The 16,450-nt window shown below is 41.8% G+C and overlaps 1 protein-coding gene across 1 annotated transcript in view; it reads right to left on the bottom strand.

Moving 5' to 3' along the window:
- The window catches only part of vps54 (VPS54 subunit of GARP complex), a gene marked incomplete at its 3' end in the record, with an annotated part of 139,366 nt that overhangs the window by 5,792 nt on the left and 117,124 nt on the right, over positions 1-16,450 (bottom strand). Inside the window, exons 17-21 of the mRNA XM_084319448.1 lie at positions 11,450-11,555; positions 10,062-10,149; positions 9,732-9,853; positions 6,737-6,817; positions 1,624-1,731 (exon numbers count right to left, since the gene is read on the bottom strand). Coding sequence (XP_084175574.1) covers positions 1,624-1,731; positions 6,737-6,817; positions 9,732-9,853; positions 10,062-10,149; positions 11,450-11,555 — 505 coding nt within the window. The remainder of the gene's footprint in view (positions 1-1,623; positions 1,732-6,736; positions 6,818-9,731; positions 9,854-10,061; positions 10,150-11,449; positions 11,556-16,450) is intronic.

Below are 16,450 nucleotides of genomic sequence, written 5' to 3'. Positions count from 1 at the left end.
CGAATGTTAAAACGCCATGTAATAAAATATAATAATAATAATTATTATTATTCGAAAAATCGATTATTAGTGGATTATTAATTTCAATATAGAATATTCGTTGACATAATATACACTTAATATACAGTATATGCATGTGTGTACTGTGTGTATTAGGGGTGTAAAGGTACACGTATCCGTACCGAACCGTTTCAGTGTGTACCGTACCGTACCGAACTAATACAACGGTATGTTCAGGGGCCGTTTTTTTTCACAATCAAATATAATAATAATTATTATTTAAAAAATAATTTACAAGTCGATTATTAATTTCAATATAGAATATTCGTTGACGGCCCTACAAGAACAATTAGTTACTGCACACTACATCACCCGTGAGTGGAACATGGAAAGCCAAACTTTCCCCCCACTGTACCGAAAACCCGTACCGAACCTTGACTTCAAAACAGAGGTACGTACCGTAGTGTTTGTGTACCGTTACGCCCCTAGTGGATATAGCATGAGACGTCTATACCCCCTACACCCCATCACGGTCTCTGAGGTCTGCCGACCAGTCCCTCCTGGTTGTCCAGGCTAAAGAAACAGGGGGGGCCGTGCATTCGCGTTTGCAGCCACCAAACTGTGGTACGAGTCCCCCCCCCCCCCCCCCCCCCAAACATTAGGCTGTGGCCCCAACGCTCCCTCGATATAGCACGTCGTATAACACGTCGATATAGCATGACACCGTCGATATAGCATGACACGTCGATATAGCGTCGATATAGCATGACACCGTCGATATAGCATGACACCGTCGATATAGCATGACACGTCGATATAGCGTCGATATAGCACGACACGTCGATATAGCACGACACGTCGATATAGCATCATCATTATTTGAAGGCTCCGATTCCTGTACCGCTAGGCTACACGCGTGTGACCCGTCACGGTCTAGGGCGGCCGCCGTATCTCGCAAGGGGAGATTCTTCGCCGTAAATTTTTTGCGCCATTCAGAAATAGGGCAACATTTTGATTTCTAATGTTTTCTAATTTCTAGTGCTTTGAAATGTCCTCCGTCTGTTTCCTAATTTTGCTAAATGTAAGACGACTTTTGTAAATGTGTTGATTATTGTTAAGATTGTCCCGACAGACGGTATTGTATTCCGACTAGGGATGGGTACCTTTCACATTTGAACCGATACGGTACCGGTACCTGTGAATCGATACCGGTACCAAACGGTAAATTTTTTCGGTACTTTAGTCTCAAGAAATTTTATTTACCTACCTCAGTCGTAAAGAAAATCCAAATTTCAAATAACTACAATTTCGACAGTTTTCGGCTTGCCATCACCCTGACTGCTTTGTTGTTGAATCAAGTCAAATCCTAGGTAAGCATATATTGTGCGTGTGAACGTTGACATGAAAAGAAAAAAGGTACATTTTTATTTATTTTTTTGGTATCTCACTTGAATCGATACTCGGTAGTACCGATGTGTTTCGGTTCCGTACCTCAAAAGTACCGAATTCGGTACCCATCCCTAATTCCGACGCACTGGAAAGAACTACATTTGCCTCGGAGGCGTGTGGTTAAACGCTCATACACATGACGGACGGACGGACGGGGGGGGGGGGGGGTCTTGCCTGCGCCTGGTCCTCGGGCAGCAGCTCGTAGAGCGCCTCGTGCATCTTCGCCATCTGCTTACAGACGTTCCGGAAGCAGACGGAGGGCATGGGAGCCTTGACTTCATACTGGAGGGGCAGAGGGGCAGAGCAGGTAACCAGAGGTAGGGGTAAGGCTAAGAGAGTGTAGGTAGGTACAGGTAGACAGAGAGGTAGAGACACACAGTGGGGGATGTTTTTTTTTTTTTTATTGGATAGCGTTGGCTATATTTTATGTATATGCCAGGAAAGTAGCTCAGTGTCACATCTTTGACTCACATTCCAATAATCCATATATATTTTCTTAAAAAAAATAAATCACTATTAACATTTTAATCGCCAAGGACGCCGTTACTCGTCATTCCCCGCCATGCTTAATCTGCCAATGACGCCGTAACACGTCATTGAGATCAATATTTCAAAAATCTGTGATCGCAATCATATTTCTCCCGCGGAGACTTGAGATCTACTGTTGATCCCCTCTCAACTCTCCAACGGTTCAAGAGCGTCATCTGGTGGCCGATCGGCGGATCGGCCAAAACGGAAACGGAAACTGGTGCTCATCCAAATTCGGTCCGACCACTCGCTATAGGTCCCGGGACTCGAGCTAGACACAATGGATAGCGATCCGTTACCAATAACTCGATAAACAACATGATTTGGACGTATATACTATTATACAACCTGGAGATGGATCGCATATTTCAACATCCCATAATAGGAATATCTTTGCTCCACGCTCATCGCCCAACGGCCCGAGGAGACTGGGGTAAGTTTCAGCGTTTATTTTTACCGTGTTCGATACAAACTGCTCTAATGATCATATCACCCACACTACATGAATCATCTAACGTTGGCCACGGAATTATAAACAACCCCCCCCCCCCCATCCGGTCAACATCAGATGATAAGTAGTAACTTCTAGAAGCACGTCCATTTGAAATTTCTTATCTGGCGCCGATCGCTATCAAACTGTATTTGATCATCAATATAATGCATTTAGGGCTATAAATCACGTTCTGCAGAATGCTGCAGAAAACGATAAAAACATATTTGAATATGTGAATGAAAAAGTATAACGTTCCTACATCCTGAACGATAGATAATTGACGTTGAATGGGCCATAGTAATGTCAATTTAGCAATACAATTTAAAAAGTTATAGCCCTGCAAAGAAGGGGAACTTCTCCATAGACAAATAGAGCTGGCAGAGGATGGTATAAGGATGTACATAAGAGTGGCAGAGAAAGTGTTAAGCGATGGGCATATTTGTCTCTCACCAACCTAGTGACAGAAATGGACTCCCATGTTAAACACATATTTTGAAATACACAGCCTGTACAGTTTAATTATAAATCATTCTAATTGTAATATACAGTGCCTCAGAGATGAGTTTGTGCAGGGTTTTTTTCATCCTGAGGATGGCGCCATCCTCATCTAAACACACGTATATAACTAGTAACTAGCACAACACTGGTTTGTGCACTGTAATAAAATACGTTTTGTTCAATGGAAAAATAAAGTCCTTTTTCCTCTTTTTTTTTTATTGCTTATAGACCAGCAATACCCAAAAGTCACAACAGCAAGTCACAAACTGCACTGTTGCAGAACTGTTCTTTCTTTGTTCGCCTTCCAAATTGAAATATTAAAGTTATCAAAATGACAATTTTCTGGTTGTGTTTTCCTGCATTTAACATTTTCAAACAAAGCCATCATGAAACTGACAGAATAACTGAACAATAAAGTATGATATATTGTGTGGTACCCTGTCAATAACTTTGGCAGACAGGGAATATAATAAATTTTCAATAGTTAAAATATACTTTCTCTCTCGATGGATAGCTGTTTGTTGACATGTTAAAAACGCATGAGTAGCAGGATTACTGTAATTTTGTAGCTTTTTTTGTTGTTGTAGTTTGCCTGGTATGTAGCCTTGGTTGGTGGCTGCCCCACCAATGTTTTACATATAAAAACGCCACTGTGCGTGCGTGCGTGCACGTGTGTGTGTGTGTGGGGGGGGCCTCCACAAGGGTCTGGCCCAGAGGCCTCTGAATACTTAATCTGGGCTTGAACACGATACTGCATGCCCGAGAAGCAAGACGCCGACCGGAGTTATTTTTTCGATGCACATTCCCAGTCAATCCAATCCAATGATGTGAAATACCATCCGGGAGACGATAGGCGGCGGTATTTGCCCTTTTGCGAGCTCAGACCCATCCCCAATGATAACATCAGGTTGGATGGATGAAAATGTATGGATATCGCTAATAAGTTTAAGTTTAAGTTTATTTGGATCCCCATTAGCCACAGCAGTGCTGGGGCTATTCTTCCTGGGGTCCATAACACATAAAATACAGTTACAGACGTATACACTCACAACATTTACATGTCATACAGACAATTAAAACAACAATAAAAACCCTTATACACTCATAACATTTACATGACATACAGACCATTAAAACAACAATAAAAACCCTTCTACACTCACAACATTTACATGTCATACAGACAATTAAAACAATAAAAACCCTAATAAAATTCATAATACAATATAAAAATACAAAATTATACAATATTTTAACAATATATCCCTATCAGACACATGCCTTTTCATCCATATATACCTATCTATTTATCAGACACATACATTTTAATTTACGTACACACTATCTATTAGGGAATGTCAATTTCTTTGGTTGAAAATGTTGTTTTACCAAGATTTTGAAACAGCATTTACTATTCTCCTGCTTAACATGTCTGGGAAGAGAGTTCCATTCCTGCATACCACGGAACATGACAGTTCGCTTCATTGCATTCGACCTCACTTTTGGAAGTGTAAAACCTCGTGCAGAAGCATGTCTGGTGGAATGGTTGTGTCTGTCAAGACTTATTGATAAATTGTTATATAAAATTGAGGGGATCTTTGTAACAAAAATATTCCTAGTGAATACAAGGAGTGAGCAGAGTAATTTATGTTTGACAAGTAACCAAGTTAAACAACTGTGCATCGCTGCAACATTAGTTCTGTACTCACAGCGAAGCGCTATACGTGCTGCTTTGTTTTGTACCATTTGTAATTTTTTCAGTTTACTCGTCGTTACATTCGACCATACTGCAGGACAATAGTCAAGATTTGACAAAACCAGAGCTTGAATGACCTGTTTGATAGAATTTAGTGGTAACAAATGAGCACATCTTTTAACAACAGAAATCCCTCTTCCCATTTTCACTACTATATTGTTTATATGGTGTGACCATGACAATTTACTGTCTAATGTTACCCTAATAAAAGAAATAACGATTACAACCCGAGTTCAGGGACCTGGGCTTGAACTATGACCTCTGCCAGTGGGTCTTGGACTTCCTGACTGGCAGACCCCAGGTGGTAAGAGCCGGCAACTGCACCTCCTCATCCATCACGCTCAACATAGGGGCCCCCCAGGGCTGTGTTCTGAGCCCCCTCCTCTACTCCCTGTACACACATGACTGCGTAGCACAGCGGAACAACAACACCATCATCAAATTTGCTGATGACACAGTAGTGGTGGGCCTGATCTCTGCCAACGACGAAAGGGCCTACCTGGAAGAGGTAGAGAACCTGTCACAGTGGTGTCAGGAGAACTGCCTCTCCCTGAATGTCAGCAAAACAAAAGAGATGATTGTGGACTTCAGGAGGTCGGGGGTCAAGGACTACAGCCCCCTCAGCATCGACGGGGCACCGGTTGAGAGAGTGAACAGTTTCAAGTACCTCGGAGCCCACATATCCGAGGACTTGACATGGACCACACACATTGACAGTGTTGTGAAGAAGGCACGACAACGCCTCTACTTCCTCAGGCGCCTAAGGAAGTTCCAAGTCAGTCAGAAGATCCTTAGGAACTTCTACTCATGTACAATATAGAGCATCCTGACCGGCAACATCACCTCCTGGTTTGGGAATAGCACTGCACAAGACCGTAGCAGACTACAAAGAGTGACACGTTCAGCCGAACGCACAATTGGAGGGGGGCTTCCCACCCTCCAGAACATTTACAACAAGCGGTGCAAGGGGAAGGCTAAGAGAATTATTAAGGACTCGAGCCACCCGAACAACTGCCTCTTTGAACTGCTGCGGTCAGGCAAGCGATACCGGAGTCTTAAGGCGAGCACAGAAAGACTCAGAAGAAGCTTCTATCCCCAGGCCATCAGGCTGCTAAACGAACAATAATCGCTAAACGAACAATAATCACTATGCAACAACCATCAAATGCACACAGCACACACACCCACACGCACACACTCACTCAAACAAACAACACACTGCAGCACCCACTCTCCACACTTTAGATCACACAAACACACTTACACTTTATATTTATTGATAAAGGATTTGCACTACAACTCGTACACCTACTGTGAATTGTACCTAAATTGCACCTCGTCCCATTTCTGCCTTGCACTATATAGTATTGTATATTAGTACACTGCACAGTATTGTATATTGTATGGTAACTACGTCTATTCTGCACCGAACATTGTACATATGTCTAAACTGAACACTGTGACCTCATTTTTTACTTCTAATTTTACTATGTTATTTTATTTCATACTTATCTTGTCTTGCACAGTCTCTGGAGCGCAACAGTAAGAAGCATTTTGTATAAAAGTATTCTGTACTTCTGTATGACAACTATTAAAGAAACTTGAAACTTGAAACTTGAAACTTGAGTTTTCTCGGGTCTTGGCACGCAACGCATGGCGAGTTAACCCGACTAATCTCATGGTTGGCACTGAATGAGTTAATCACTTTATTCAAATTGAGGATTAGTTTGAGGATATTTTTTTTTAAAGAGAGAATTTTTCTTTTTACATTTACATTTTTTAATCTTTTCTTTTATGTTTAAAAACAAAGGTTCGGACGTCCGTTCGAAAAACCCTGACAAAGTTCGAAGCCCAAAAACAGGCTTCAGGGAAACAGCCCTAGTACAGGTATAGACAGGGTGACACAAAGACAAGAAACAGACTAGAGGCAATAAAACATTTGAATATGAAATGTGAATAAAAGGTAAACAGTAGACAAACTCAGATTCAACTCAAGGTCACTCTGAACTCACCTTTGATAAAACCTTCTCAAACAAGCTGTCCATGATGGCCACCAGCTTAGCAGAGATCTCCGCTATGTGGTCGTTGTAGTCCTGCCGAGGAGAGGAGAGTGAGAACAACAGACACGGAACGGGTCCTTCAGAAGGTCAGGACAACACACTACTAGCGATGTCCGATATTATCGGCCTACCGATATTATCGGCCAATATTGGCATTCAAATGTATTATTGGAAATGATCGGTATCGTTTTTTTTTTTTTTTTACATTTATTTAACCTTTACTTACCCAGGCAAGCAAGTCAGAACAAATTCTTATTTTATTTATTGTCAAACGTATGCATAATGTTGTGTTAATTCCACGACAAGAGATATGTAATGTTAATTACCTGAAATGATTCTGTTTTTTTGGAGGGGGGGACCCTGCATATATATCGGTATCGGTTGATATCGGTATCGGAAATTAAGAGTTGGACAATATCGGTATATCGGTAAAAAAGCCAATATCAAACATCCCTACACACTACACAACGTCAAGACAACACACTACACAACGTCAGGACAACACACTACACAACGTCAAGACAACACACTACACAACGTCAGGACAACACACTACACAACGTCAAGACAACACACTACACAACGTCAGGACAACACACTACACAACGTCAAGACAACACACTACACAACGTCAGGACAACACACTACACAACGTCAGGACAACACACTACACAACGTCAGGACAACACACTACACAACGTCAAGACAACACACAACGTCAGGACAACACACTACACAACGTCAAGACAACACACTACACAACGTCAAGACAACACACTACACAACGTCAAGACAACACACTACACAACGTCAAGACAACACACTACACAACGTCAAGACAACACACTACACAACGTCAAGACAACACACTACACAACGTCAAGACAACACACAACGTCAGGACAACACACTACACAACGTCAAGACAACACACTACACAACGTCAAGACAACACACAACGTCAGGACAACACACTACACAACGTCAAGACGACACACTACACAACGTCAAGACGACACACTACACAACGTCAAGACAACACACTACACAACGTCAAGACGACACACTACACAACGTCAAGACAACACACTACACAACGTCAAGACAACACACTACACAACGTCAAGACAACACACAACGTCAGGACAACACACTACACAACGTCAAGACAACACACTACACAACGTCAAGACAACACACTACACAACGTCAAGACAACACACTACACAACGTCAAGACAACACACTACACAACGTCAAGACAACACACTACACAACGTCAAGACAACACACTACACAGCGTCAGGACAACACACTACACAACGTCAGGACAACACACTACACAACGTCAAGACAACACACTACACAACGTCAAGACAACACACTACACAACGTCAAGACAACACACTACACAACGTCAAGACAACACACTACACAACGTCAGGACAACACACTACACAACGTCAAGACAACACACTACACAACGTCAAGACAACACACTACACAACGTCAAGACAACACACTACACAACGGCAGGACAACACACTACACAAGGTCAGGAGGACAACACACTACACAACGTCAAGACAACACACTACACAACGTCAAGACAACACACAACGTCAAGACAACACACTACACAACGTCAAGACAACACACTACACAACGTCAAGACGACACACTACACAACGTCAAGACAACACACTACACAACGTCAAGACGACACACTACACAACGTCAAGACAACACACTACACAACGTCAAGACAACACACTACACAGCGTCAAGACAACACACTACACAACGTCAAGACAACACACTACACAACGTCAGGACAACACACTACACAACGTCAAGACAACACACTACACAACGTCAAGACGACACACTACACAACGTCAAGACAACACACTACACAACGTCAAGACAACACACTACACAACGTGTGAATGGTAAATGGCTGCATTTATTATATAGCGCTTTTATCCAAAGCGCTTTACAATTTGTTCCTCACATTTTGACCCATTCACTCACACATTCAAATCAAATCAAAATCAAATCAAATTTATTTGTAAGGCCCGACAACACACGTCAATGTCCCCATGGGCCGGACACGTCTTCTTTAAACAAGTCAAGAAGAAACATAACAATAAGTCAAGAACAAAACAAGAACACCATAAGGTCCAACAAATTTAAGATAAATGCAAATAAATGAAAGAATGCAAGCACTCCCAGACATACCCACGCGAAGGTAAGGAAAAACTCACTAAAACCTAGCAATAGGAAAAAAAGCACCACAGGCAGTGTGGAGGAGAGAAACCTTAGAAGGGCCGTTCAAGGGGGGATCTCCTGTAACACTGTGACCTCATTTCTTCTTCTAAATTACATGCTATACTATGTTATTTGATACTATCTTGTCTAGCACAGTCTCTGGAGCGTAACAGTAAGAAGCATTTTGTATGAAAGTATTCTGTACTTCTGTATGACAACTATTAAAGAAACTTGAACTTGAACTTGAAACTCCCTTCTTAGATGTCGGTGATAGTAGTGTTGCAGACTGACAGTTGGAAGGCATGCACTCATGTGTGTAGTGAAACACAGATGAGTGCATGCAATAGCAACTGAACATTTTGAAAGATTAAAGATAGAGCTGATAGCGGATCTATTTGAGGCACAGGGGCGGCGCAAAGAGGGTCACACACCAATGGCGGAGGCGACCATGCAAGGTGCCAACCTGCTCATCGGGAGCATCTAGGTAGGGGTTAAGTGTCTTGCTCAAGGACACTTCGACAAGCTGCCTGGGAGGAACGGGAATCGAACCGGGAACACCTCCAGATTACCTGCTCTACCTCCTGAGCCACTGTCGCACTAGTGAATGACGGTACAGAGTTAGCATTTATTTTTCACCATAGTGATGTGGTTTACCATGTGGTTTATCAGCTGGTTACCTTAGTGATGTGGTCGAAGTGCCTGAGGACGCTGTACTGTTTGGGCTGCAGCTTGGTCTCAAAGTGTGCTCTGATGATGGGAATGTAGTGAACTACCAGCTGGAGGCAGCGGGACGCTAATGCTGAAGAAACACAATGTCTGGGTTAGTTTGACTGGTAGCATAATGCTAACATCTGGGTTAGTTTGACTGCTAGGCTAATGCTAAAGCTAACATCTGGGCTAGTTTGACTGCTAGGCTAATGCTAACATCTGGGCTAGTTTGACTGCTAGGCTAATGCTAACATCTGGGCTAGTTTGACTGCTAGGCTAATGCTTGAGGTAGCTCCTACCCAGGTTTTTAGTGGTGATGGTCTTGAGGCCCACGACCTGCAGGGCCCCGGCCCCCAGGACCAGCTGGCAGCTCCGTGAGTTGAAGTGCTGCAGGAGAAGAGATGGCGGTGAACATGGATAGAAAGCCATCCTGCTGCAAGCTAGCCTAGCTTAGCACAAATACATTTTTTATATTTATCCTTTATTTATCCAGGAATGTCCCATTGAGATACAAGATCTCTTCTTCCAGGGAGTCCTGACCAACAGGGCACACAACAAGTTTCAACATAAAAACAAGGGCATTAAACAAAAAACATACAATTCAAATACAAATACAGAAGGCCATTTGTGCAGTGGCAAGGAGCATAATCAGATCAGCAATAGCATCAGGTAAAACAGTTACATGTTTCATGAAGGGCTAGTCGTAGCGTACCTTTAAAAGCATTCACAGTAGGAAGTGCCTCTAGACTTGCAGCGTATTCCATAAAAAGGGAGCATAGTGGGAGAATGCAGCTTTAGCAAGCTCTGACTGCATCAAAGGAACATTTAAAAGCCTCCCATTTGCTGCTCGTCTGGTATGGAGTGGAATGGAAGCGGATACAGACCAGCTAGCCTAGCTTAGCACAAACGACCAGCTGGTGCGTATCCGCTTTCCATTCATTTGTGCTAAGCTAGGCTAGCTTGCAGCCGGATAGCCTTCTACTGAATGCGCACGGAGTGGAAATTGGTGTCTTATCTTCTCGTCTGACTCTGGAGAAGACGGCAAACGTATTCTAGGGATGCACCGATCCAACTTTTTCAGTCCCAATACCGATACCGATCCGATACCCATTGTCCAAATTTTTTTCTAAAAAAAAGTTTAAAAAAAAAGAAAGATTTTATCCACGTTTTTATTTATTTTAAATTTTTATTCAAATAGATTTTGTTTTTAAGAATTGTAAAGGATCACAAGTGTGTTTTTGATTTGTTGTAAACAAAGACAGAAAATAAACTTCATTCGTTCAATTAATAAACTGTATGCCTCACTGTCACTGTGTGGAAGAGACTGGGATCGTTCTTTTGTGCAACAAGGCAACATCAGGCTCGACTTAAAACATTACTTTAGTAACTTAGTGAAACTAAATGTAACAAATTAACACAGATATAAATGTACTGAATGATTATTTCTTATTTTATTTATTATATATAAAAAAAAAAAAAATCCGATATATATCTTTTTTTACCGATACCCGATCCAGCTATTTTACCGATATCGGCGGCCGATACCGATACCAATATCGGATCGGTGCATCCCTAACGCATTCCCCGTAATGTCGGCGCGTGCCTTTAAAACACCGCTGTAGAACGCCTCTCCGGCACCGCCCGGTGTGAGTGAGACGAGGAGTCGTGTCTGTTTGTGACCTCTGACCTTGAGGAGGTCCGACAGGCGCGTCAGCATGTCCGTGGCGATGGAGGGGATGTCGTTCACACACTGGCAGTACTCCAGGAAGATGCGGATCAGCAGCAGCACCGTCCTGACGGCGCGAGAAAAACCAGACCGTTTCCATTTCTGACCATTTTCATCTATTCAATATCTCTAGGCTACAGAGCATTCATAGACGTCCGTTTGTGATGTCATCCATTCAATATCTCTAGGCTACAGAGCATTCATAGACGTCCGTTTGTGATGTCATCCATTCAATATCTATAGGCTACAGAGCATTCACAGACGTCCGTTTGTGATGTCATCCATTCAATATCTATAGGCTACAGAGCATTCACAGACGTCCGTTTGTGATGTCATCCATTCAATATCTATAGGCTACAGAGCATTCACAGACGTCCGTTTGTGATGTCATCCATTCAATATCTATAGGCTACAGAGCATTCACAGACGTCCGTTTCTGATGTCATCTATGTGATGTATGTGGCTGTGGGTGTTTGACTACCTCACCATTCCTACTCCTGCCCTCTAGGGGGAGGGCGAGCGCTTCTTAAGGTGACAGCGCAGGCCGCTTTGGGCGTTGTTGTTGTTGTTATGGCAATAAAGCTAGCTACAGCCATGGTCTGTGGTACCTGTGAACAGCGTACTCCGTGTGATTAATATGCTACCATTGTCCGGGATCACATATATAATAATCTACCGATATTCAATATCTATAGGCTACAGAGCATTCATAGACTGACCTGATTACTGCTGTGACCTCACTGTCACCCTTCCCCTGAACTATGAATCACTAAAGACACCTTTTTAACTGCTGCCGTGACCCACTGTCACCTCCATTCATATGTAAATACTGAACGGAACGTGCAATGTTACTCACTGTGCCTTGTATATATTATTTATCTATTTTTACCTTATTTTCTAGCACTCGTTTGTATTTAAATATGTTTAAGTTAAGTATTGTGTGATTTTGTGTGAAGGGCGGACTAGCAAAGTAAGATTTTCATTGTATGGCAAACTGTCTTGTTTAACTGTGCATATGACAATAAACAATCTTGAATCTTGAATCTTTAATAGACGTCTGTTTCTGATGTAATCTATTCAATATCTATAGGCTACAGAGCATTCATAGACGTCCTTTTCTCGGAAAATTGTAACGTATTTCCCCCATTGACCGTTTCTAAATCGTCTCGTTTAAAACAAATAAAGCATGAACATTTGCACGGTGTACCTTTCTGTGTGTGTATTCATCCACAATCTATAGCTCAACATGAAAATATATTCGAAATTAATCGTAAAAAAAAAACTCCAAATCTCCAAAGTTAAAGCATTCATTTTGACAGCCCTAATATATATATAAATGTATTCATTCATGTATAAATTATTATTAAAAAAAACTGCAGGGGGGGAGCTCCAGTAGCTCACCACGTACCGCGAGCGCTATTTCAGCGCCGTGGACAACCGCGCTCGTCACGGATCTGGGGCTTAGCGAGTTCGAATCCCGACTGCAGCCGTGCCTTTCCCAGAGTGTCTTCCCCCCCATCTGAACCCTTTCAGCCTGTTTCTGTCGGTCATTCTTGACCAGTATAAATGTGATAAACACATAAAAGAGCCAGGGGAATGGCCAAAGTTTAAAAAAAAAAAAAAAACTGCAGGGAAAGCTTGGGACCAGCTTAGAAACAGACGCATAATTGTCTAATACGTGATTGCTTGGTCGTGTGTATTGGTTGTGTGCATGTGTTTTCGTGTTAAACTATTGTGCAACCTTATACACTGTACTGAAATAAATAACCTTGTAACTTACCCTTGTGTTTGCTATTTTATTGAAATGATGTTGCAGGAAAGTACAGCCAATGGCTTTCTTTGCCTCTCGGATCGGGGGGCACAGCCCCCCCCCCCCTACAGACCACCCCCTAGTTGAGACTCCATCTTGTTTGAAAAGACCTGCATCTCATTATTATTAGACCGTCTCCGTCTCCAGACACTGCAGTGGTCATCTCATTATTATTAGACTGTCTCTGTTCAGACACTGCAGTGGTCATCTCATTATTATTATTAGACCGTCTCTGTCCAGACACTGCAGTGGTCATCTCATTATTATTATTAGACTGTCTCTGTCCAGACACTGCAGTGGTCATCTCATTATTATTAGACTGTCTCTGTCCAGACACTGCAGTGGTCATCTCATTATTATTATTAGACTGTCTCTGTCCAGACACTGCAGTGGTCATCTCATTATTATTATTAGACCGTCTCTGTCCAGACACTGCAGTGGTCATCTCATTATTATTATTAGACCGTCTCTGTCCAGACACTGCAGTGGTCATCTCATTATTATTATTAGACCGTCTCTGTCCAGACACTGCAGTGGTCATCTCATTATTATTATTAGACTGTCTCTGTCCAGACACTGCAGTGGTCATCTCATTATTATTAGACCGTCTCTGTTCAGACACTGCAGTGGTCATCTCATTATTATTAGACTGTCTCTGTCCAGACACTGCAGTGGTCATCTCATTATTATTATTAGACTGTCTCTGTTCAGACACTGCAGTGGTCATCTCATTATTATTATTAGACCGTCTCTGTCCAGACACTGCAGTGGTCATCTCATTATTATTATTAGACTGTCTCTGTTCAGACACTGCAGTGGTCATCTCATTATTATTATTAGACTGTCTCTGTTCAGACACTGCAGTGGTCATCTCATTATTATTAGACAGTCTCTGTTCAGACACTGCAGTGGTCATCTCATTATTATTAGACCGTCTCTGTTCAGACACTGCAGTGGTCATCTCATTATTATTATTAGACCGTCTCTGTTCAGACACTGCAGTGGTCATCTCATTATTATTATTAGACCGTCTCTGTCCAGACACTGCAGTGGTCATCTCATTATTATTATTAGACCGTCTCTGTTCAGACACTGCAGTGGTCATCTCATTATTATTATTAGACCGTCTCTGTCCAGACACTGCAGTGGTCATCTCATTATTATTATTAGACTGTCTCTGTTCAGACACTGCAGTGGTCATCTCATTATTATTATTAGACTGTCTCTGTTCAGACACTGCAGTGGTCATCTCATTATTATTATTAGACTGTCTCTGTTCAGACACTGCAGTGGTCATCTCATTATTATTATTAGACTGTCTCTGTTCAGACACTGCAGTGGTCATCTCATTATTATTATTATTAGACTGTCTCTGTTCAGACACTGCAGTGGTCATCTCATTATTATTATTAGACTGTCTCTGTTCAGACACTGCAGTGGTCATCTCATTATTATTATTAGACTGTCTCTGTTCAGACACTGCAGTGGTCATCTCATTATTATTAGACTGTCTCTGTTCAGACACTGCAGTGGTCATCTCATTATTATTATTAGACCGTCTCTGTTCAGACACTGCAGTGGTCATCTCATTATTATTATTAGACCGTCTCTGTCCAGACACTGCAGTGGTCATCTCATTATTATTATTAGACCGTCTCTGTCCAGACACTGCAGTGGTCATCTCATTATTATTAGACTGTCTCTGTTCAGACACTGCAGTGGTCATCTCATTATTATTAGACTGTCTCTGTCCAGACACTGCAGTGGTCATCTCATTATTATTAGACTGTCTCTGTTCAGACACTGCAGTGGTCATCTCATTATTATTAGACCGTCTCTGTTCAGACACTGCAGTGGTCATCTCATTATTATTAGACTGTCTCTGTTCAGACACTGCAGTGGTCATCTCATTATTATTATTAGACTGTCTCTGTTCAGACACTGCAGTGGTCATCTCATTATTATTAGACTGTCTCTGTCCAGACACTGCAGTGGTCATCTCATTATTATTATTAGACTGTCTCTGTCCAGACACTGCAGTGGTCATCTCATTATTATTAGACCGTCTCTGTTCAGACACTGCAGTGGTCATCTCATTATTATTAGACTGTCTCTGTTCAGACACTGCAGTGGTCATCTCATTATTATTATTAGACTGTCTCTGTTCAGACACTGCAGTGGTCATCTCATTATTATTATTAGACTGTCTCTGTCCAGACACTGCAGTGGTCATCTCATTATTATTATTAGACCGTCTCTGTTCAGACACTGCAGTGGTCATCTCATTATTATTATTAGACTGTCTCTGTTCAGACACTGCAGTGGTCATCTCATTATTATTATTAGACTGTCTCTGTCCAGACACTGCAGTGGTCATCTCATTATTATTATTAGACCGTCTCTGTTCAGACACTGCAGTGGTCATCTCATTATTATTATTAGACTGTCTCTGTTCAGACACTGCAGTGGTCATCTCATTATTATTATTAGACTGTCTCTGTCCAGACACTGCAGTGGTCATCTCATTATTATTATTAGACTGTCTCTGTCCAGACACTGCAGTGGTCATCTCATTATTATTATTAGACTGTCTCTGTCCAGACACTGCAGTGGTCATCTCATTATTATTATTAGACCGTCTCTGTTCAGACACTGCAGTGGTCATCTCATTATTATTATTAGACTGTCTCTGTTCAGACACTGCAGTGGTCATCTCATTATTATTATTAGACTGTCTCTGTCCAGACACTGCAGTGGTCATCTCATTATTATTAGACCGTCTCTGTCCAGACACTGCAGTGGTCATCTCATTATTATTATTAGACTGTCTCTTGTCCAGACACTGCAGTGGTCATCTCATTATTATTAGACTGTCTCTGTTCAGACACTGCAGTGGTCATCTCATTATTATTAGACTGTCTCTGTCCAGACACTGCAGTGGTCATCTCATTATTATTAGACCGTCTCTGTTCAGACACTGCAGTGGTCATCTCATTATTATTAGACCGTCTCTGTCCAGACACTGCAGTGGTCATCTCTGAAAAAAAACGAACAAACTAAAACGAAAACGAACAAAAAAATAACGCAAAAAAAAGAACACAAAAAACGAACGAAAAAAACGAACGCAAAAAAACTAACGAATTAGATGAAAA

The sequence above is a fragment of the Notolepis coatsorum genome (genome assembly GCF_963971535.1).
Source record: "Notolepis coatsorum genome assembly, chromosome: 7".
Classification (NCBI taxonomy): domain Eukaryota; kingdom Metazoa; phylum Chordata; class Actinopteri; order Aulopiformes; family Paralepididae; genus Notolepis; species Notolepis coatsorum.
The sequence above is the reverse complement of the archived record's forward strand: the minus strand, read 5'-3'. Positions and strand labels throughout refer to the sequence as shown.